This window comes from Halichondria panicea, chromosome 9 (assembly GCF_963675165.1).
Source record: "Halichondria panicea chromosome 9, odHalPani1.1, whole genome shotgun sequence".
Classification (NCBI taxonomy): Eukaryota; Metazoa; Porifera; class Demospongiae; order Suberitida; family Halichondriidae; genus Halichondria; species Halichondria panicea.
This window is the reverse complement of record NC_087385.1, coordinates 3,566,376-3,591,010: the sequence shown is the minus strand read 5'-3', so window position 1 is coordinate 3,591,010 and position 24,635 is coordinate 3,566,376. Positions and strand designations below refer to the sequence as shown.

Below are 24,635 nucleotides of genomic sequence, written 5' to 3'. Positions count from 1 at the left end.
GGGGGGGGGCTCAAGAGCAGATTATAGTCTGGTGGTCTGCAAAATCGCTATAATCGAGGGCCGCGGTTATACTGCACTGGACTACGTTGTTGTGCATTAATTGGAATTATGCTTTGGCTCTTCAAAAACAGCCTAGCCTATGATGTCTGATAATGATAGTGTTATAGTGAAGGACTCTCCTGGTACCTCTGTAGATGAGAGTTGGATCCATCTCGGAGGCGAGCCTCAGGCCAAGGAGGTCAGCAAACCAACACTCTTAATCTTGTGTCTGAGCACTGGTTGACCTAGTATTAGTACTGTTTTGATTTATAGGCCTATTAGGGTGGGCATAATTATGATGACACTGTAGATGTGTTGGTTGCAGGATATTGGGCAATGGTACCGCAGTATCCAGTCCAGGCTCAAGGACATTCCCAGCTCTTCCACCGACTACCAAACCTTACTCAACACCATACAACAGCTGCAGGTGCATGTACTTTCTTTGTTAAGTCTGTGCCTCACTAGCACTCTGTCAGTACACTACATAGTATGCAATATGTGTAGAATTTGGTTGATCTTGAGTCAAGGCATGACTATTGATTGAAGTACAGTACATTTATACGGTAATACCTTGGCATGTTATGAGTAATTTGCTTGATTCGTAAACTTTACTACATGTACAGGATATTTTTGATGCTGTTCACACTAAGAAATCGGACCCTGCAGTTAATCAATTAAAACTGTCTTTCTCATTTGACGATCTTTATCGATCTCTCTCCATCAAGCAAGACACTTCGTTTAAAGTAAGTGTGTTGCACGGGGTCTGGTCTCGATGATTACTTTGATTTCCCACCATGTTGTGTACCAGGAGATAATATCTATCCACAAGGAAAAGCTGGAGGACATTCAGCAGACTCTTGAAGATGTTGAGCAGACTTTGGGACAAAAGGTGGACAAAGACTGGAGCTATCCTGACACACAGACGCTGCTCGACTCTGTGAAGGTGATAGTCTAAGAGCTGTGTGTGAATTTGGTGGACATGTTATAGTTACCACGGTTCTAAGGATTTATGGCAGTAAACCCACTGAGCCTTAGGGCAAGGTTGGTTTACGATACCAGTAACCATGGTATGAGTTACATTTTTGCATATATCCTACTTGACTGGCTATACGTTGCGCATTTACTCCTCTACCACGATGGTAACTACACATTACAAGAGTATCAGAAAGCAAAAAGAAAACATCGAAAAGCTTGCTCTATCAACCGTTCTATAATTACCGAATCCGTAATCTAGTTGTGCTTGAACAAATTGCTCATGAACTGGCTGTTATAGAAAAGCTGATCTGGCAGAGACTCTGAGCCCTGCCCTGCCCTGCATGAACTTCCTCTGAGCCACACAAACAGCTGTTACCACTCGTACCCAGAGTCAGACAAAGCAGCAACGATCGAGATCCACTCTGTTGAAATCAGCCCACTAAGCAAGCGCTTTTTTATCGTCGTCAAGACTCCAGCTATACATGTAGAGCAAACAAAAGCAACTACATGTAAGTAGATTTGATTTTTGGCAGCCTAGCCCGAATGAAGGCACAGACTACTTCTAGACCATGGGCATCCTAGGCAACTGTAGGGAAGTGCATATACATGTAGGATATACATGTATGTCCTAATGACGCTTTCTTCCCTTATTGATGTGCTGATTTATGCTTCATTTTGTATGAGCATGTTGACACACATTGTGTGTACATGTACAGTATTGTCATTTCTTCCAAGATCATATATGTCACTGTTACTAATGGATGTACTGTACACCTTGCATATTAAGCGAAGAGCAAAATTTCATCCTTGTATTTCTTAGTTGAGAGTACCTTTTCATTTTTTTTGTCAGTGTACATACATTGTTTATGTAAATATACATGTAGGATGTACGTAAAACGATAGCGTCATGTGACGCTGGACTTCAGACTATATTGGATGCCCCCCGACCAACAAGACAAGCATCTTTTGTCCAAAAGCAAGTACAACAGATAGAGCAAGACTCAATCAGCCCGAAGTCACAGGTCAGCATGTACACACTTTTGCTTGGAATTGTCTCGAACCAAACATACAGCTGTAGCATAATTATATCTATGGGCCAATCTCTGTGTTTGTGGTTCCTTAAAACTACATTTACTCTAAGCAAGTGTTTCAATTTCAATTTCATTTCTATTAGGCGTACAGAGAGAGTGAGAGCATATGCAACTCAGCAACTACACAGTTGCTTTTCTGTCAGGACTTAGAGAGACGACTGGAGAATAAGATAGAAGAACTGGACATGTTCCAAAAGGAGAAAGTGAGCGCAGGTTGGGGGTGGTGACTTTTACACAACTGGGTGGTTTCATATGTTTTACTTGTGTTCGTACAAGTGCCAATATTTTATTATTGTTTGTACAATGGCTACAGAGAGAGAATTACTTGAAAGAACTGAGCGATGTGGAACATTGGCTGACTGGGTTCTACTCTCTCCTCTGTCAAGAGCCAGTTAGGGATGTTGAGGGAGGGGGTTATGCAAGTGGGCAGCAAGTCATATTTGATGACCAAGGTATGGATGCACCCTGTATCAAGTAATCAAGTGACTATATTATTATCTGCAAGGACATGCAAGAGCCCAGTTTTGGACTTAGCATGAGCTGCTAGTGTACTTTTAAAAAGTAGTGCTAGTTTTCAGATAATAATTATGTACTGTACATGCGTACTTTCCATTTATGCATTGTAGTGCAAATAGATGCACGGTCGTGCTACAGGTACATGTATGTTAATTGTGATAAGTTCCTGTGCTCTACATGTAAATTCCAGACCCGAATTTTGGCTATGACTCGAGTGAAGACCTTCTCTTATCAGACAGTGGTAGCAGTGTAGGAGCGGAACATGACCACGTTGCCCTGGAAACCTCGGTGGATGCTGATCTAGGGGATGATGAATACATGGAACAAATCACACAGCGAGTGTTCAGTCCAGTGGATGGTACATGCATTGTACATTGCAATGTTACAGTAGCTTGTGCGTGTATATCTGATACAAAGTATGCGTTGTACCAGTATGTTTTGAGAATCCATGCATGACTGTGTATATTCAGTTGTTGTTTGTGTTGATTTTCTAATTTTGTCACTGTGTAGGGCCTCAACTGCAGGGAGAGACAGACTTGGATGAGATGGTGGCCATTGGACCTCCATTTGAACAAGAAACTGATCTGGATGAAAAGCTAACCTCGCCAAAACAGTTTATACATGTACAGCAACATATACAGCAGAGAAGCACTGACTTAGATGCTGTGACTGGGATTGGTGTGGAGGGTAGTGATGTTGACAGTGACACAGTAGTCGGTGCGTTACTGTAGTGCAAATCCCTCATTTTCTCAAACTGTATGCACACACGTATGTACATGCAGTACTAATAAAGGCACCCCCCAATTATAGTGTCGTAACTGAGCAATCTAAATTTTCTTCACTATAATTGTGTGCCAAATGCGCCTCCAAGCTATTTTATCCCCTACAATTTGAATTGTGCACCAACAAAAATCTTTTTCTGGCCCCTTTGCTTTTTACAGCAGTATGATCTTGTGCACTATTTTCTTTCAGGAGCTGAGAGCACAGGCTCTGGCAGTACAGTCCAAGCTATAGGGGTAAGGAAAGATCAAGTTAGAGAACCTCAAGGGCTTCCTGAATCTGTCAGTGTTGGGGACGATGTTAGTGAAGAAGAAGGTAGTTCTAGCAGGGAAGAGGGCAGTGGATCGTATGAAAGTGAGGCACTTTTCCCACTTTAAGCACAGTGTTAACTGGTTTGGCAATGTGTGTCTATGTAGACGAGAGTGATAGCAGTGGGTGGAGTGAGAGTGTAGAGCTACTATCAATGATCCATGACGCCACCCTCGACCAGCACCTACCTCATGAAATCACGACACTCACACCCGAGAACATCACCATACTTCTGCAGGCACTAATGGTACATGTACAAGGTTTCATCTAATGGGGGGGGGGCAGGGGTGAACCTTCCCCCTAAAATGTTGTAGAATAATGACATCACCACATTAATACTGTGTATGATGTGCAACATGTAACTAGATACACTAGCATGTAATAGAGGGTGTGGTCAAACATTTTGCGGCATATTTACGTACGCCCAAACCTCCCCCTCCAAACATTTAATCCTAGATGAAGCCCATGTATCTACTGCACACATTAATTCATGTTTTGACATTTTGTTTACAGTTTACTTACATGTACAAAACATGTATACTGTAGTTGAATACATTGTTTATATTATAGTATCCATGACACTATTGAACTTTTACCCTCATTTCTGCCCTTGCACAGACTGCACAGGATGAGCTCCCAATGCAAGAGGCAGGAATTCGTGATGCTCTCTCTAAGGTGGCTTTGATACTGAGCAGCAGTGGACAAGAGGAAGAACTGCTGAGGAGGGTGGGCTGGGTAGAGACGGTGTGGGACCTAGCCGCAGAGTCACTGACTGCTAGATTATCACAGCTACAGTTTGAGAATCAACAACGGGTGAGGACTCCATACAAGTAACTGTGCCGTAATCGTAGGACTGGTAGCAGCTACTAACTGTTGTGTATGCATGATCATACTGCATGTACATATAAGGCATGTTTTACTTTCTAGACTGTAAGAGCCAGCATTTTGGAAGTCAAGCAAGAGCTGGAAGCCCAGCCCAATCTTCTGCTGACGGCGGAGGAGGTATCTGTCAGTATGAATGCTCTGTTGGTGAGAATTTGTTGTCAAACTTTAGATGAACGTATTCTTATAATGTGCTGTTACAACTCAGACAAATATACGTATTTGCGTATTTGTCCATGTATATTAATGCTGATACGCAGTGCATATAGTTTTCTCCTTTCATAGGACTACTTTGAGAATGGAATCTTTGAGAAGAAGAAAAATGAGCAATTGGCAGAGATGCAGGATCTACTGACAAAGTTAGTAGAGGTGTGGCCAAAGGGAGCAACGTCTAGAGTCTGTGGTCAAGTTGTGGAGAGGCTAACTCAAGCGTATGAAACTATCAAGGAGAGAGTGAGTTAAATAGTGATTTATATTCACTCGTTAGTGTGTATGACATACTGTTTCCACTGTCTTTACTGTAGGTAACTCAACAAAAGGCCTTCCTAGTGGAATGTCTATCACTGTGGACTACCTTCCAGAGTGGGTGTGGTCAATTGAGTGACTGGTTAGATCATGTTGAGGAACTAGTTGCTAAGGAAACGTATGGTTATGACATCAAAGAGACAGAAGAATGCTACCAAACGATCACGGTTAGTAATAGAATGTTTATATATACTGTGCCAGAAATACATGTCTGAGAGTATAATTTTGATGGAAACATCCCACCCCACCACATTCGTAGCTTGCATTAGGTGTGTCACCCGTTTGCAAAAATTAATGTCTTGATGGAACACTGGCATAGACACTTAGTTAATTGGCTACCTCATGAATTAATGTTTGCTTCCTTTCCCAATGCAGGCACTAAAGAAGCAGCTGCCATCGTATGAGAGCCAGTTCACAGAGCTGTTTGAGCATGGTGATATAATGATGCAGAAGATGGTGGAGGGCGGGGAGGCTGCTCAATCGATAGACCAGAAACTCTCTTCCTTTGAACAGCGCTTCTCTGACCTGGTCACACAAAACACTGGTGCTATCGATACGCTGGAGTCAGCTGTCAAGAAGGTGAGCATGGGAGAGTGAATGCAGTGAAATGCATGTGTGGATTGTGTGTACATGTACTAGCTTGCACACCAAAGGTTTTTGGATCAAGATGGATTGGTAGTTGGTTTTATGGTTGATACATGGTTCTAGTGAGTCCAGTACAATGTACTAAACTTTTCATTCAGTTGTTGCAATATAATAATTGTAGAGTTGCATGTACATCACAAGCTGTTTAAAAAGATGCCCCATATGTAATGGTTTACATGTACATTGACAGTGTGTAGGCCGGCACCCATACTACCGTAGCACTACAATGTTTTACGACTGAGCCAAATATTATATAGCAGAACATTTTGTTATCTACCTTTTGCAATCAGTAAGGATCGTGATGCCATCCAAGTACATGTAAGTTTTGCAATCTTATTTTTGCAATGTCATAAACACGCATGTTTGATGCTCGCAAAACATTTTAGTTATACAGTTTTAGGTGCACGATGCATTGCACATTTGTCTTCGACATGTACAGGTGCTGATAGACTGGAAGGCGTTCACTGGAATGTATGGGGGGACCCAGTCCTTCATTAGCCAGATGACCAAAATGGTAGGAACTGAGCCATTAGAGTCATCCAATGGAGACAACACCATCCTTACCACATACATGGTAATTAAGTGATCAAATCAGTTCGCGTATGTCTGCATTGTACGCAATTATAACTTAAGTGTGTGTCTGCGAATACAATCATACATGTAATAAGTAAGAAGTAGTGGAAAGTTTGTAAATTACGCCAATATTTACTCTGTGCTTCGACATTTCCTATAGACTTACCAAGAGCAGCTCACTAATATGGAGGTCCAGTACAACCGTCTGGTTGCCACAGGGGAGAGCCTGTTGTCTAATAAGAAAATAGGCAACAGGGACGGGATAAGGAGTGATTTATCTCGACTCCAGGTGCTGTGGCACCCTCTCAGAGACAACGTCAGTGACAGCTTTAAACTTCTCGTCAGGTACAGATTTGAGTATAGATTATAGATTATAGATGTACTTCATGCAAGAGACTGGGTGTCTTCATTCTTTCTCCAATTGAGCAGTTCATTTTGTTTTCTCATTCTCTGTAAACGTCTAAACACTTCTCTAGACTACATGTGGTTTCCTGACTTGGTAGTCACTGTTAGATATACGTGCTAATGTCAGTTTTCAGTACTATTCTACCAGCCTACATGTATACCGTACAAAGGATACTTGATGCTGTGTTACTTACTATACCTGTTCCCAATTTGTGTACCTCATATTACCGAATGACACCATAGCATACTGGTGATTACCTTACACTTCTTTGAGGTAGTACTTTAGAGTTATGCCAACTCAGCTTACCGTATATGCTTGATGAGAGGCCGCGGCTACATTTTGCTGGCAGAGGAGGATTTGAGAGTGGTCATTGTTCAACTCGTCCCAGTTGCACTGATTAATCTCTTTCTGGTTTTGCAGTGAGTACAATGACTGGATAATGATGAAGCTGCAGAAGATGTCTGGGATGGTGAGGCAGGCAGAGGAACTGGTCTCACAGAAGGTCATCTTTGTGGAGGGCTTCCCTCTCGCCAAGCTGTTTGATAACAACGCTGCTGAGCTGCTCAAGGAGGCTGACATTCTCGTGGCCAGTCAGGTTATTATGCTAATACTTGTATGCTTGAGTTGCTACCTGTACTTACCTACTTGGAGGGCGTTCGACTATACATTCGTTGTCCCCAATGTCAAGTATATGTACATGTACATATGCAACTCTTTTGTAGTGTGTTGTCATTCAGACTCATTGTTCAAGCTTAGGAATAGTTTTCTTTGTGTTTTGCCGCGTATATGTACTTGTAATTTTGCTATTTTGTTGGTGTCAAAGGTTCTTTGTTTACAGGAGGAGCTTGACCAACTTGAGAACGATTGCACTGACATTGAAGAGGACCTCTTACAGAGACAGGTGCAACAAGAGACCAGTCCAGGCATGCGGAAGTCTGCCTCCTCTCTAGAGCTCCCTGCTACTATTTTGGAGAAACAGAGACTGCAGGAGAACAGGCTCAAGCTGCAGACCACCTCAGATGCACTACAGCCCATCATCAATGTATTTTATTTGCAATTGCAATTGTTGCAGAGCATGCAAGACGGGAGAAGTATAGTTTCAAAGGCGATGGAGTTGGTGGGGGGACAGGAAGAGCTTGAAGAAGTTCTGGCAGACCTTGAGGTAGAGTCGTACAGTTTACATGTACATGACATGTATTGTGAGAAATGTCTGTGTCTCATACACTTCATGAAGTATTTAGTAATTATGACGTGCTTTATCGATTCGTATTTCAATTTGATTGGGGATTGGGGGTTAATTTCTGGATAAACAGCACTTTACATACATAACATGTACATCGGTTACATTATATTAAAATCCTTCAAGGTATTACGATTGTGCCACGGTTTGAGGTTTGAGATAAAAAAAAATTGTCTGTTTACACTTCCTTTAGCGTTGCCACTCATTTCATAATCTCATGTTTTTGTTACTACAGCTGAAATTGTCTGGTGATTTCTTTGAGGGTCTTAGTGCTGAGGCATATGACCTTGGGGCAGTGGCTGAGGATTGTGAACATACCATGGATGACATTGGGGAGCAGGAGGAGTTCACACTGCCTCCATATCAGGAGGTAAAAGGCAATAGAATTGCTGCCACCAACAAGACGTTTATGTTTATGCAAGTCACATATAGACTAGTATGCTTGTCATTAGTTAAGGTTATTAGGGATGTAATTTTCGGCAGTATGTTTCAGTGTTGGATGTAACTCTGTTTTATAGAAAGTAGAGTGACCAATTAATTAACCAGTGGGGTACTAAAAGTACCACTAAAAGATAGAATGGGTTTCGAACCCAGTAATAATATAATTATGTGATTTTTGAACCTCGAGCACAAACATAAGGTATAAATCTGTTAATAACATGGATATGTAGGTCGATACCATACGTACAGGGTATTGTACCAAGAATGAATCGAAATGGGGTTGCTCATGTACTAAATTCTTCCAGCAATGACTCTTAACAGGTAAAGTTTTATTGTTCTTTATACAGATTTCCCGAGTGAACCGATTGCTGGCAGATGAAGTGGAAACACTGAGCTCTAATACTGAGAGAGCCAGGATGAGACTTACCCTCTTCATACAGTGGTGGGCTGAGTATTATGATAACTATGACGACCTGAGTCGATGGTTGGAGGGGGCGGAGACTCGACTGCAGCAGCTAGTGGCCAGAGCCGAGAGCACACAACCACCTCTCGTCTCACCTGCTGAGCTGTTGATTGATGTTCAGGTAGGGTTATTAGTTTATTACATATACATGTATGATAGAAAGATTTAGCAAAGCCTAGAAGTTTACCATGCATACATTACATGCTGTGAAGAAAGTTATTTTGTACGTGTTCTTATTCGAGCACTAATTGTGCGCACAACCAGGTAATGTCTATATGAATTCGTAGTAGTGGCCCATTCATCTACATACTTTACAAAAACTGAGCACACACATCATGAATCTAGGGAATGACAACACGCAACTTACATACAATCACTTCACTGTATACACTTTGTAACCTCAGGAGCTCCAGTCTGAGTGTAAAGAGAAGCAGGTGCTGCTGAATGCCCTCACTTCCACCAGTAGGAACATTATTGATGAGATAACGACCAGGGGATCGCCTCCCGGGGAGATCACTGACCAAGCCACCGATATACAGCAGCGGTTCAAGACTCTGTGTGAAGGCGTGGAGATGCGTGTGGGTGTGTTGACAGAGGGGGCCAGCCTGTTTGACTCGTTTATAAATCTTCTGACTGATTTTGCCAACTGGTTGAACGAGTTTCATAGCACACTCTATGATGAAGTGTGCGTACGCATTCAGGCCAAGGCTTCGGATGAGATTATAAGTCGACACAAGAACAGATTGGAGGTAACAAAGGTGTTATGAGTACAAAGTGTGGGTACCATAGTGCTTCAAATGCTTGTGATTCATGTTTGTCACCCATACTACTTGTTTTAATACAGGGGTACCTGCAGAAGGTATCGGCTCACACTCTTGAGTATGAGAGCTTGATGGCCAACAGTGACAAATGGGGGGATCACCTGATCCCCGATGAGAGTGGTGGTAACCTTCCCTCTCCCTCAGAACCTTCACCACCTCCATTCTCAGGTAGTTGTCTCAATCAAGCTGTTCTATTTCAGCTCAATATTACATGTACATCCACGTGACCATTTTGACTTAAATGTATGCATGTATTTGTATCAAAAATGTAAAAAGTTTTCTCTAATTTTCTATGGTGCTCATCTTCCAGTTTTTTTACATGCAATGTTTTGCAGTTGACGATGATTTTGCTTCCCAAGTGCCACTGCCCTATGTTAAGAAGCGTTTAGGCTCTATATCCAAAAAGTGGTCCAAGATCCAGGAGCTCATTGTAGAGAGGGAGCATCAATTGGAGATCAATGGAGGTTCTATTCAGACATTCTTTGAGTCGTTGCAAGCCATGACTGACTGGATCGAGGGGAAGCTAAAACTTGAGATACTAGCCTCTCCTCCACCAGCAAATCTAACTGCACTCAAGGAACATCTACAGCTACTGAAGGTAAGTGGGGCTGATTTTCATCCTAAGACATGTATGTATACTGTACTGAAACAGCTTTTTACCCTAGATGCTTACTTTGTACATGTGCATAACCATTTTAGCTCTTTACTAGTCAAGTCAATTCACTCCCCATACTGTGGTGAACATTGGTTTCGTATTCATACAAGTACAGTGCATATTAGGGATTTTTGTAGGACTTGGAAACTGAGATGGAGGGCCAGGTGGTGATGATTGAGTCACTGACCCAGGCAGTGGCCGCCCTCAAACAAACGTTATCTGGTCCCAATGTGGTGGTGGTGGAAAGAAAGATGTCTGAAATGAACCAGTTGTGGACGAGGCTGGAGGAAGACAAAGACAAGAGGGAGAAAGGTGACTGTCTTGTCATACAGTATATCAGTGCCTATTGTGTAGTGAAGACTGTAATATGTTCGGCTGCTACTTGCTCTCTAGTTTTTATAGCTGTGTATATAATACAGAGTAACATTGTGTAACAAATAACTCCTTTTCTCCTTCAGTGTGTCAGGCTCTGATGCCCCGTATCAAGTCATTCTGGGTGTCTTGTGATGGTCTAGAGGAGTGGGTAGCACAGCGAGAGACCACCTTCACTGAGTGTGGACCCATTGGGGCCAACCTCACTAGACTTAAGGAACAGGGGGAGATCCTCCAGGTGAGTGCCTAAAGCCTCGCTTTAGTACGTAAATGTAGCACCTCAATAATTTTAGAGGGTATAATTGTGTCACTGGATGTGTGCGACCTGATTACATACGCTCATGTATATGTAAACTAAATGTAGCTACACTGTAAATAGATGATGAGGTACACTGTTCCTCCTGCAGACTCTGGATGATGAGCTGCTGGAGAAAAAGAGGGAGCCCGAGGATGTAGTTAGTGAGTCAACCAACCTCCTCAAAGAGTGTCAGGACAACTCTGGAGCTGATATATTGACTAAGTCCAAAGATATGGATGCCCGATTTTCCACCCTCTCTCAAGAATCTGTGGAAAGACTAGAGCTTTGTGAAGAAGCATTGTCAGCTTGTCAGGACTTTCAAAAGAAAGTGGACAGTTTTGTACAGTGGCTAGAAATTATTGAGAAGAGCCTGACTGACATGAAGGATGTCAAGAAGCCGATTGGAACGATACAGCTGCAATTGGATGAATTTTATGTAAGAGCACTGTCGGATGTATTCAGTTGATATTTTCATACATTCATTATAATTATACAGTGCACATGTTTTGTAGGATTTCATGCGTGATGTAGAGACCCATACAGAAGACTACCTGTCGCTGTGCCCTGAGGCCAAGCGGCTGTCAGACCAGTACAAGCCAAGTGATGTCCTGGATGAGATGATGGTGGGACTAGGCAACAGGTGGACTCAGTGTGTAGAAGCTCTCACTAAAAGGTACTACATGGTGTTAAAATTCCGTTTCCCAAGAAAATTTGAATTCTATCAAAGTTAGTCTAAATACAGTACCCGTTTCAGCAGAAAGTTCATGAGATTGCATGAGATTATGTGGTGACATGTACATGTAGGCACCAACAAGTTTTTTCCCTAGATGATTGAGAGTGCACACTTTGCTATATCTTGCTTTCAAAATGAACTCAACCTACACAATCATGTATGTATCTGCAATATTGATTTACATCTTAGCATCCCCTACGCTGTATTCAGGTGCGATGATCTGCTTGAACTGATAGCACTGTGGAACAAGTACGAGTCAGAAGTCAAAGGTCTCTTGGACTGGATCACGGATGAAGCTAACAAATTCTCCAAACAGGTTACTACTAAGGGAGACGAAGGAGTGGAGGACTATATACAGGCTTGCAAGGTTAAATTTATATAAATTGTATTGCGTACTCAATAAATATGTGTGTATTTTTTGGGCTTTGGTTGTTAATGCCATATCATGTAACATGCTACATGTATGTGTGCGCATGTGTTGCCTGTCGGGTGGTATTAAATAGTACTCAAGTGCATACGACTCAATCCCATTGCAACGATTGCAGGAGTTCACCGATACAATGTCTAACAAGAAGGAGGGTATTACTGAGATCCAGAAATTAGCAGACAAACTCAGGAAGGAGGATGGGGTCAAGAAGAATGGAACCAGTGATGTTGACTCAAGGTATGTTTTAGAAAATGAAAACCTGTATCCCGGTGTTCTGTTTCAGAAATTGGTTGATCGTGCTTGCAGTGTAACGTACATGCTATGTTTTTGTACAGGTGGAATGATGTCAACCAGCATTGGGGCTCACTGGTTAAGTTGCTCAGTGAGACCATGCTCCACCTGGAGTCCACCCATGCTGAAATGCGTCATGTGATCCGAATCAGGAGGGAGGAGTTTGGTTGGCTGGAGACCTGTGAATTAGCAGCTGCTGACAAAGTTCGGACTGAGGGGGATGTGGCAGTAATTGAGCAGGAGATTGAAACGCACAAGGTGAGCTAAGCACGTACCATGTACAGTAATGTTGTATGCTAAATGTACATGTACCACTCTGCACAAATTACAGTCCTTGAAAAAATGCTTTAATGTACAACTGATGATAACATTTTTATTGCCTGTGTTCGGTAGCAACTGTTGACTGAAATCCAAAATCACCAGAAAGAGTGTGAATTCATAAAAAGAACCATAACCTTCCTTGTTGAGCATTCACGTAAAGAAAACCGCGAACCTCTCAAAGCTGAAGCAGAAGATTTCTGTGCACGCTATCAATTACTACTCTCATCTGAGGACACATACATCAGTCATCTCCAAGAGTCTATTCCATACTGGGAAGAATTCAAGAAACAGTCACATGAACTTTCTGAGTGGATCGATTGGGCAAATGAAGAGTTGGTATCTGATCGAGTCGTGTCAGGCAATGCGTCAGTCACTAATACCAGCCTTGACAATGCCCAGAATCTTCTTCAAGACACTCGCTCCAAGAAAGCTCCCCTCAACGCCGCTGTACACGTTGGAGATGACCTTAATGAACTCGTAGTGTCTGCAGACCAGCAATACATAGCTGACACACTAGAGTGTCTGAAGGACGGGCAAGAGTCTGTGAATGTCAAGACAGAGAACCTTGTTACAATGTTGGATGATAGACTCAGGAGTTGGCAGGTAAGTCACCATGCATACTGCATGTAGTTACACAATGTGCAATTTTTGGTATAATTATGTACAAACATTAATTGGATCAGTTTGATTTTTTTAATACACTAAAGCTAGTTGTTTTATGGTAAGAATCTCCTGAAGCTTTATACATAGAATAGCCAGGATGTCACAACATGTAATTGCAGGTGTTCCCAGTGGAAGAGGCTCGTGTGGTGCAGGAGTTCCTGGAAGATGTCAGCAATGCCATCGAGGAGGACTTAGATGAGGAAGAGCTCTCCTCAGAACAGCTCATGGACAAGATAGAACAGCTGGAGGTGAGTAAGGGGGGAGTGGCCGTCTTTACTGATTACTACAGGTCTGTAGTGATGCGTTTACGTACTACATGTAACTGTATCTACGCTGTTTAACAATTTATGTTTTACCTGTCAAACCAGTGTAATTTTCAATATAAAGAGGTCTTAACAGACTTAACTATGCAGCTGCGATTCCTGTTTGAAGTAACACCTGTCCCACCCTTATAGTCACTACAAGAGGCACAGCAGAGCAATGAGCAGAAGGTGTTTGCTATTGAGCAATCAGCGGGGAGTGATGCCATAAAGAAAGCACTCGAGAAGAATCCTGATATCTCCAAGGAGAGAAACAACCTTCTGCAAGGTAAAATTTCATTGTTTACAGAACGCCTGTCCCATAATTTACCCACATGGCTGATGCTGAGCTAGAGAGGTGTAAAGTAGGCACGTCAATTTCCTAGGTTTATTGCATGATGCCAGGTTCACTGCGTATTGTAAGTAGCTGTTCATCAGGGTGTGGGATTAGAGGCAGTTCTATAATTATACTGTACATTCGCTGCACAGTGTATGGTATCCAATGCTTCAGCTCACTACTGTAAATACTGTAATAATCAGCATGGCTGTTTCACTCCCTAGGCTGGTCTTGTGTGTCTTCCACCCTGAGAGATAAGATCACTACCATAAAGCAGAAGGCGTCCATGGTCAAGGAGGTGGAGTCTCTCTGCAGAAGCTGTGAGGATCAAATCAAAGACTATCAGAGCCATCTTGATGCGCCCCTCCTCCCTTCCGTACTGCTGGAAAGTATTCATGCTGACACCAGAGAAAGAGCTGTGAGTACAAATCGAGAACGGGTAATCAACTTATATTAGTTGTCGTGTACTTTATGGTATACGACATTTTTGGTACTACTGCCTGTTTGTGTCGTTGGATGTTAGCTACAGTATGAATTACTACTTACTGTACATTCCTATTTTAGGACCGGCTCCACAACAGTTGCCAATCATTGCTAACCTCTCTTAACAAAGCTCTTCATAAGTATGACTCCTCCAACAACCAGTTTCTCACCGTGCCTGTCTATCTTAGAGACAAAGCTTCATCTTGCAGTGATCAATTCACTCGACTCTCTGCCAGAGCTGAAGAGTGGGGTAGTCGAATCGATGACATCATTTCCTCATGGACTACATTCAAAGAGTACCTTGGGACCCTCTTGAGCTGGTGCAACGAATCTTTGTCTGAAGTTTCTACCCTGAGTACTGTGCAAAACTTCGCCACAGATTTTTCATCATTGGAGTTCCGTCTACAAGTATGCCTTATATTTTAAACGTTTCGAGCATTTCATGTACGTGTTACTCATATAGGAGTTTGAATTCAAAGGCCACTATAATTTTGCCTTTTGGCTTGGAAATTACATTGTAACTGGTTTACTTATGCATGCTAGTACTTAATCATAATCAGCTATATTTTCTTATTCTGTTTTCAGACCCTTTCTGAAGACATTCAAGATAGAGCTGATAAGTTTGATTATCTGGTTGAGAATAGTTCCAGACACTGCACTGGAGACAATCCGATGGTCAAGAAGGTTGGAGAGGAGTACACCAGCCTGGCGAAGTCATGGCGAGCAATTACTGACAGGGTGAAGTCACTGACAGACATTATTAAGCCTTGGAAAGAGCTAACTGATCTTTATGAAAAACTTTGCAATTCGTACGAGAGGCTAAAAGGGATGGTGGAGCGTGCTCTGACTATCGTTGAAGAACGAGACGGAGGGAATCTGTCGGATATAATTCATCAGCTCATGGTGACTACATATATATTTCCGTGGGAAGGTGGCTCAATCCTACATACATGTACTCCATGATACAGACAGATTCCCATGCAACCATAAACAATACCATAAAGCGCGAAGTTTTTGAGGGGATTAATTTTTGCTGTTTTTGTGTGTTAGCACTCCTACACGAAAATTGTTCTTTAATTAGTGCAAAGATAGAAGGCATGACCTGGGAGTGTTTCTGGTAAACATTCAACCCATGAAATTTATCTAAGTGCCTCGAAAATTTCGCGCTATACAGTATATACCACACCACAAAGATCAATCATGCAGATGTACTGATTCAATACTGGTCCTGTCTTTATCTTATGTCAACACCTACTCACATACATACATACCAGGAGAACCACAGTATCCTTGTCGGGTTAGCCCCTCAGTTTCAAAAGCTTCACCAGCTCGATGACAAACTGCTTACCGATAAAATTTGCAGCAAGTCCAAACCAGCTAAAAAGCTGAAGAAAGTTTGTCAGCAGGTCGAGAATGATGTGGAGGAGCTTCAACAGAGAGTGCAAAGGAAATTGACTGATCTTAAAGAGCAAGTGAGTCACACATTAAATTGTACATGTATGTGAAACTTTGTGATGGGTCATGCTGTTGCTGCATGGAATTGATCATTACAAGAACCTTAATGCACACAATTTAACATACACAATGTTTGTTGTATGTCCTCAGGAGAAGCAATGGAAAGTGCTAGCCACCAACAGCATAGAGAGACTGCCAGTGCTAGAACAACAGTTAGCGCACAGTGAGAGATCAGCAAGAGAAGAGAGGGAAGTTCTGTTTGCGCAAAAAGAAGAAGCTGAAAATGAAAACTGCCGTAAAGAAGAACGCATCAGACAACTTGAGAAGTACCAACATTTAATTGTTTCACCTAAGTCTACATGGCACATGTATCTTAGATGTTTCTCTTGGAAGTGGCTCCTCCTTGTTTTGTTTTTGGTGTTGCTACTTGCTATTGGGTTTGTTTTGTTGGGCTACAACCGGGAGGGTAAACCAAAGGTATTTGTTATGTAACTACTCCACACCTATCAACTGTTCTTAACTTTGCCACAGCTAGACATCATTTACTTATTAGATATTCTCATTTATCTCTTTTCTTTACATACTATCAACAATTGTTCACATTATTTTCAAGTGTATAAATTCACCCTTTGTTTCTGTTACTCCATGGTATTCGACTTCTGTACGGTAGTTCTTCCTGCAATTTCTGTACTACTGTTTACAGGCCGTATAATTGTTAAAATGGAACTTTAAAAGTGCAAAATATTACAGTTGGACACAACAGAAATCCAAAACGGGCTGAGAACAAACGAGTCACGGTGGAATTGGGGATAAAACGATGTTAAGAGTTTGTGTTAGGTTCACCATCATCAAATGACCTACGTTTTAACAAAGCATGTGGCTCTTCTATTATCCTTGGGTACTCTTTAGTTGGAGACATAATAGTTGCCCTCCTAAAGCTGTGCTCAGGAGAACTCGATGAGAGATTTCTTATCGGACTAGTTGGACTACCACTTGAGTTTTTGGATGGTAGAGGAGGGGGTACACTACTGTGACCAGCAACGCGTACGGGACTAGTTGGGCTGTCACTTGAGCGTCTCCTGGTTGGGGGTAGGGGAGGGGGTGCTCTGGGCAGGTTGGGGCTTGAGGCTATGTGTGTGCATTCGTGGACAGGGGATATATATGTGGTTGTATAGACGTTGTATGTCTACCACTAAGCTACGTAGTGTGCCATGAGTGTAGATTAATTATAGCTGTGACCTGAAAATCGAACTCACCGTGCATGTTCATTCGGGGTGGAGGTGGAGGAGGTAAGTCAAACCTCTCAGACATGGTGAAACGATGTTTGTGGATAGGGGATGGGCTGCAAACAAGTGAGGAGGAGTTAGCAATAAGGTTGCCTGCTGCGTGCATAACATGCGCACACTATGGTTTTATAATTATGTACAGGCTGGGAATTATATATAACAATTACATAATTATACTTAAGTACTGAAACCTTCAAGGGTAATAGAACACAATTGTAATACCGAATGCTGCACATTAAAGAACATACCTTTTCCTGTGTGCAGGCACTGTCGGCGGATGATCCTTGGGAATGCCGTTTTCCGTGTAGGTGGGGCTCTTGGGACTGTCATGTATCAGAGTCAGGTAGAGACCAGAGTCTTTCTTCACTGTCCAATTCTTCGGTTCATCATACGAAGCAGATGATTCCAATGCATTGGGAGTTGAAACTGTCTGCGAAGGCAAGTTTGGGGGAATATTTGGGCGGCTATGGACCACATGGATGTATGATCCGTCTTTTCCATCATCAAATTCTAAATAAATGTGCGTGGGGGAGGTCAAGAAAAAATATTTTAATGCACGTGAACAATCTGTCATGCATACTTTATAATTATGATGTATACTTGAAATTCTACCATCTAGATGTAGAGTTCAATCAAATCGAATCACTAATTCCAAGTACATTGTAAACTTACACCGTGATACACACAAAAATGTACGTGTACTGTACCTGGACTCAGTGACGTTGGACTAAGTGAGGTCGGGCAAAGTAGTGAAGGTGACTTCGGGTCAGATTTTCTCCTGCTCACAGTTTTACTCTTCATTCTGTCCTTATCATCATACGTCACAGGATCGTAGGCATGCTGCTGAGTACGGTTACCATCCTCAAAGCTGACGGGATCGTAAGTGAGATCCTTCTTAGCCTCCTTCTTAAGGGAAATGTAGCCACCTTCGTCCTCCTCTGGAGTAGGCTCAAGAATGAGTGGCTGGGGTTGTGTGGATATGGAATCAAGGATTTACACTAACACTGGACAGACTGTTACGTGTACTGTACTACAAAGTTTTAGAGGTGAGCAGAAAATATACACCGTAGCAATAATGCGCCATTTTTACCTTGTCTTGGGTAGTTACAAAAGGGCCGGAGAATGTTCCGGAAGAGCGTGCCTGCATGAAGGACCGTTCTCCAATAGTGGGTGGGAGGCTTTGGGTCACATGGATGGTGACCTCATCATACGACTGAGACAACCTAATCAGCAAACATTGAATCACTATAGCTATATTGTTACTAATTTTAGCAGGAAAAGAGTTAGGCGCATCATACATGTACAAACCAAAAGTTTTTGATTAATATACTGATAGCCGCCTCATAGTGAAACAATAATATGTCTTTGCATGCCTACATGTCAATTTTTTGAACGCACTTTGCATGCGTCATCTAGTAAAAAGAGTAAAGGTACGTTACGTACATGCACAAATTTCACTATAATTATGGGCCACAGGTAACTCACTCTTCGATAGAGAGTGGTTTCATTGGTACATACTGGCCCTCAGTGTCTGAGTCACTGTCGTCACTGGTGATATTCCCCTGCCCAGGACCCATGGCAACGTACTGCTCTAAGTCATCCCCAACTTCTCCAGAGGAGTCAAATTGAGCACTTGTAGGAATTGTTGCTGTGGGTATGGGTTTTAGAGATAATACGGGTGAGAATTGTACATGTATAGTTGTGTGTGCTGGGTAAAGTTGGAACTGGCATGCATGTCTTTGAAGTAAAGATCGGCTTACATGTACATTATGCTTGCAGGGTCAAGAAAAGTTGTTAATGAATTTTTAAGGTTTCATCTTAGTAGTCTTGTACCATAATTACCGTTCATATTTCAAAATTATAACTAATCAAGCTCCATACACCACTCACTCTTGCTGTCCCTGCCGGAGAGTCTCTTCCGCTGGTCTTTTAGGGTGGCCTGAAATTTCATCTTCCTCACTGTGGAGTCTTGCCGAGCTAGCACTGGCTGAGAGGTCCCATACTTTAGTAGGTAAAAACCTTGCAAGGACTCAGCAAACTCATTTGCTTTTGAGCTCCCATCCAGCACTTTGGCCAGAGCTATAGCCTATCAAAACAATGACAATTGCAACCTATTTTATGTTATTGGTGTCAGAAGCTACCTTTAGTGTATTTTAATAACACTGCTCAGTTCGGTTTTCTAATGAGCTCACCTTCCGAATAGCCAGCATCCACTCATGCTTTGTCCTTTGATCTTCAGCTGCTATCTCAAACGGTGTCCCCGTGTGCCCGCATGTAACGTGGAAACAAAATCGTCTCTTGCCCTTGTCAGGGATACTCTTCACCTCTGTATTGCCATTTAACACTAGTTGACCCTGAGTATGTGTGTGTGTGTGTGTGTGTGTGTCAAGGGATTGAAATAATAAGAGGTACTTATTTTTCGGACCAGAACATTGGGCCAGCTCACCTATTTAATGCACTAGCTTACACGTCATGACATGAATGGTTGCAGCACTTGCAGGAGAAACTTCTGCTAACTAAAGGTGCCCGGACTAAGCTTGCATGATTTTAAAACGATGCTATCGTTCCTGGTGTAGTTTAAGGATCAAATTAACTGAGTGGTTACATTTTTTGAGCCTAGATGTTCAAATGGAAAGGTAGGCTAGAACAGAAATAGCAATTAATAATGAAAAAGGAAACACAAAAAGCAAATATGAACACAAAAAGCAACCAGATGCTCGACCTTGAGAATTGGGTGTGATATTTGATGGTGCCAACTCTCCCCACTCATCTGGGGCATTTAACTAAAATAGTAGCAGTACACTGAGTGTAAGCTACTCACAGTAGGGCTATATATGCAGATATTTCATTGGTTGATGAAACATACTTGGTTAGACATTAACTTGACTGTAGGCTCATGCTCTGGCTCATGCTGTTGTGGTGGTCAGTACTGGAGGGGGGGAATCTAAAGTATTGTCTGGAGGTTTTGTGGGCTGTAGGTGATAAATGTCTGCACAAGGGCATTGATTTGGTTGAAAGCAGGAGTATATAGATAGGAGTACTCTTACTACTCTTGTTGAATACAAGTGTGTGTGTGTACATTATTATACTGCCTACATGAGTGATCAGTAATCAAGGTGCCATTTGCGTTGTGGAGAATATTGTCATATAAAAAGTATTTGAACATAATTAATGAGGCCAACATGCAGCCCCACCCAACACACATCAAGTATACGCACACATGCATCCTTTTAGCCAATAAGCACTACAATGCACTACACTTGAATCCTGCCAATTTATATCAGGGCAGTACCGCAGAATACATAAAACGCCATGACAGAGTTAAATTGCAAACACTATGCGTTAGTTTTCCTACAATAATAGTTTACATGCAGAACTTGCTATAAAGCATTCCACCACATGGCTATTATTGAATACTACACTCTAACCCTGCGCATTAGAGCTCACTTTGAGGGTCATGTTGTCCCGGGACATGTAGTACCGCAGCACTGTCCGCTGGAGCACAAACCAACGATTCTTCCAGTTCTTCCTCATGTGACCTTTCTTTGTCAGACGCCCGGTCTTTAGAACCCCATTCACTATCTCGTCCACCATGTCTCCAATCACCTACACAGTGAAGATGGGCTATTATAATAATTGTGTCATTCAACGAAGGACTAGACATGGCAGAGGATTGTACAGGAGAAGCCTGTAATCACTCCCTGGCAATCGAAAGTATGGCTATAATTATGTACACAACGCACAGTATTGATGACATGAAAGATAACAAACTGACTTCACCTACTGTACTAAATCAGAGATTGAAGAGAAGGGGATATGAAACTAGATCACGTGAGCTTATGTGCTCAGTGTAAAACAGAGTAAAAAGTTTAGGCACTCCGCGTTGCTATAAAAATGGCGGTTTAATTTGTAAATAAAACAAAACAGGCCCATGGGAAGCTGGATGACTCACTTGAAGAATTTATGATTATATAATTGACTAGCCACAGATTGTTTTACAATATATTTGGTGGCAATAAAATCCAGAACGCCAGATTCCCTGGTTTATTGGCTATACTAGCCTTTGTGGGACTGTAGCAGAAAGCAAGTTGGTTTTCATAAGATGGTTTAGTGATGAGTTTTAATGTTAGCTATGTATTCTATGTACTGGTGCCTGTCTCAAAGGCTAGATCGCTCTGATGCTGAAAGTATAATCGATTTTTAGTGTACAATTTTGCAAAATTTTGCTCCAGGACAAGTACAAGAGGTCAAAAAAGTTGAAGTGATCAAACAAGCTGTCTCTTGGCTTTTAGCTGAGGAGCTGTTGCACTTCCCAAAGGTCTACTCTTGCATTTAATATCAACTTTGTTCTATATGTAGCAGCAAGTCCAGAGATACAGTCCCACAAAGTATTTTACATGATTTTACATAGAAATTGCAGTAAAGACAATGTGCCACGCCCATTTTGGGCAACACGGATTGTATGTACACGTCATTAAGTTTCATATCCCTCTCTCTTCAATCTCTGACTAAATACAGGGGTACAGTAGATATTGTATTGGCCTATGTGTATAGCATCATAATTATTTGATTAACATGGCCCGCAGTAAATTTTGTTGGCAAAACATGCATGTACAGTCTGGAAACAAAATACAATAGTGACACGTACATGCACCTAATCGTACACAAACACCCACAAGATCAGAATGAATCGTGCAAAGCACACACTCATACCACATAAAGCAGCTAGGATCAAAACGAACTGAATTACAATCTGCAGCATCACCACCCCTTGAGACACAACAGCAGGTTTTGGTCATGAATGATGGTACAATTAAGCTAAAACATTGCTATGTCATGAGGGTTTCTTCAAAGTATATTTAGATCTAATATCTAAATAGGTGTGTAAGTACTTTAGCTTTCTTACACATACATGCCAGCATGACTCTTTCCATTAAAGATTTTCCCCACTAACACCCAGCACATAACTATAATTATGTTACATTAAAAAGCGATATCGCAGTTATAAAATAGGAATCCACATAACAAACATACTTGTCTTATCAGATGACCACAAACAAAGTAAAAGTGTTGAATCTGAAAGCTCACTGGGTAATCACAGTGCGCTTCATATACATGAATATGAGCTAGGACTGCTACGTGTGCAAGAACTGAATAGTGGCATTGAATTCCAAACATGTCAATCATGAATATGATCTCTTGAGAATCATGTGGTTTAATTAATACAGTGTACTGTACATACATGTAAAGGTGACAATTAAAGATCAACGTATACGGATGATTTTTCAGTACATATACGTACAGTACCTTCTACAGTGAACTAGTATTAGTACACGTACATGTAATATGCACATCATGCGTAAGGTAAAACAATCAGTCGCTTTAAACTTAAAGCACTAATTGCATGATTCTTGCAACGGTAATAAAATGGTGTAGTTGTGCATGTTGGTAATTTTTGTAAAAATGTGATCTCACCTCACAGGTGAGTGACATTTCCAACTTGAACTGCTCAAAGTAAGTAGTAATGGCGGCAAGATATTCTGGAAAGCTCATTTGAGTCGCTGTTGCATAAGCATAGGTGGGATTCCATGTGTACCCACAGTACTCAACTATTCTTTTCAATACTTCATTAGTGGTTTTCATTGAGAGAGTAGTATTCAAATCTGGCTCCAGCACACAGTTATAGATCAGCCATAGTCGGTACGTGCATTCTCTTGAGAACCATTTGGGGTACGATATTTCACTCTTCCTCTCCATCTCGTAGTACTTCCAGCAACAGCGATGAAAGGCGTCCAGATTGATATTGCCTTTCGAGGTTGCCAGGAAGTTTTTCTCAATGATAAGCGTGAAGTCCAACGAGCCAATAGCTCCTTCACACAATCGATGAATTTCGATAGAAGGCACCAGTGGATCTTCAGGTAGGCTCTGAGTAGACCTCTTCTTCGGATGTTTTGTGAGGATGGCTTCTTGGAGCTCACCACAGAAACTGTCAATTTTATGAGAGCCTGACTGTGGCAGAACAATGGAGAGGTTTATATGTGGGCGGATCACCTCAATGGTGTGCAGGAGGCAGTGTCGAGTAATGCTAGTGAGCTGTAGCTCTCCTGTGTCGGTTATGATCACTGTGGGGTTCTCCATACTTGCCTGGACGATGAACAATAATAGAGTGAGGATTGTATATGCAAGTACAATGCACAGGGTGGCATGTATAAGGCAGTATTTTAACGGGCCGTTCAAGATAATGCATCATTAAAGTGAACTGTAACATTGAAGTATAGGCTGTAGAAAGAGCGGCCTGGTACATTGTACTTACTGTTGCATCGCAAAGCATACTGCCGAAAATTTACTCGTAGAATAGCTGTCATTCAGAATAACTACAATGTATTTTATTTTGATCTGGTTGCAAGGCTACTACTATCGTACATTCATTGGAATTTTGATTTACTGACACACTACTATACACGTAGTACTGTAGCTTTTATGCAAAACAACTGGTTTGTTGGTATTAAGTGTTTGCTATCGTAGAAGGATACACAAAACAGATGCTTATCAAAACATCTATCGCACTCTCTGATCAGCACATTTTTTAATACTGTGGCTTCAAGGGTGCAGTTTTGAGGGAATCTACCCAAGAACAACTCCTTATATAAACTATAAAGGGGGAAGGACCTGACCAGTATTGCAATGATATAGGTAATTATTGAAAGGCTACTATTATTGAAAGACAAACTCAAATGCACCTCTGTAGTAGAAGCCTCTTAAAAGGATTTCTATACATCATTTACCATATTTAAATGGTAGCACAAGCACAATGTCAAACCATGTTTGTGTATCATGTATACCAGATGTACTAGTCCTGCTAACCCCCCCCAGGCCCCCACACGAAACTACAATTATTTATTCTTGGAACCTGAGTAGGCCTACACAGTATACAAATTTACAAAGGGATAAAATTGAAAATTGTCTACTACATGACAGAGTAGACCAGTTTGTAATAGTCTAGCTATGGTTAGGCCATGATCAAAGCAACAGAAACACACCTAGATTTTATTACATTGCATCATTGCAGCAGCTAGCTAGCTAGACTCTAGCTAGCACTGGGTACCGGGTAGCTATAAATTTAGCAAGGAGATCTATAAACTTTTATAAACTCACCAAAGATGCTGAACTTTAATAGATCCACCACCCAAGTCTTTTTCTATACGTTTGTGCTGCAACCGCTAGCCGGCTAGTAGCCAGCTAGATTCCTCGAAATAAGGTGATGGGCAGGGCTCGATTCTACACAAAAATGTAAAACATTTCTGGAACT

General features: G+C 41.7%; 2 protein-coding genes across 2 annotated transcripts; one reads left to right on the top strand and one right to left on the bottom strand.

The window, feature by feature from the left end:
* Positions 1-91: 91 nt before the first annotated feature.
* On the top strand, positions 92-16,774 carry LOC135341811 (dystonin-like). The gene is made up of 40 exons (XM_064538469.1): positions 92-238; positions 365-466; positions 663-782; positions 848-982; positions 1,899-2,036; positions 2,189-2,308; positions 2,419-2,557; positions 2,812-2,979; positions 3,132-3,338; positions 3,594-3,755; positions 3,818-3,957; positions 4,329-4,523; positions 4,638-4,739; positions 4,878-5,045; positions 5,117-5,284; positions 5,493-5,696; positions 6,202-6,336; positions 6,496-6,680; positions 7,162-7,336; positions 7,580-7,903; positions 8,217-8,351; positions 8,770-9,006; positions 9,290-9,634; positions 9,730-9,874; positions 10,042-10,304; positions 10,499-10,673; positions 10,820-10,971; positions 11,141-11,467; positions 11,544-11,704; positions 11,975-12,131; positions 12,310-12,428; positions 12,527-12,740; positions 12,876-13,406; positions 13,586-13,714; positions 13,922-14,054; positions 14,327-14,520; positions 14,667-14,993; positions 15,171-15,488; positions 15,860-16,057; positions 16,191-16,774. The coding sequence occupies exons 1-40, from the start codon at positions 140-142 to the stop codon at positions 16,530-16,532; spliced, it is 7,788 nt and encodes a 2,595-aa protein (XP_064394539.1). The 5' UTR covers positions 92-139; the 3' UTR covers positions 16,533-16,774.
* LOC135341815 (uncharacterized) lies at positions 16,768-24,622 on the bottom strand. The gene is made up of 11 exons (XM_064538476.1): positions 24,482-24,622; positions 22,802-23,470; positions 20,774-20,932; positions 19,519-19,680; positions 19,217-19,412; positions 18,812-18,974; positions 18,417-18,549; positions 18,034-18,289; positions 17,575-17,836; positions 17,297-17,382; positions 16,768-17,168 (listed from the first exon to the last, which is right to left on the bottom strand). The coding sequence occupies exons 2-11, from the start codon at positions 23,462-23,464 to the stop codon at positions 16,861-16,863; spliced, it is 2,388 nt and encodes a 795-aa protein (XP_064394546.1). The 5' UTR covers positions 23,465-23,470; positions 24,482-24,622; the 3' UTR covers positions 16,768-16,860.
* Between the last annotated feature and the right edge of the window lie 13 nt (positions 24,623-24,635).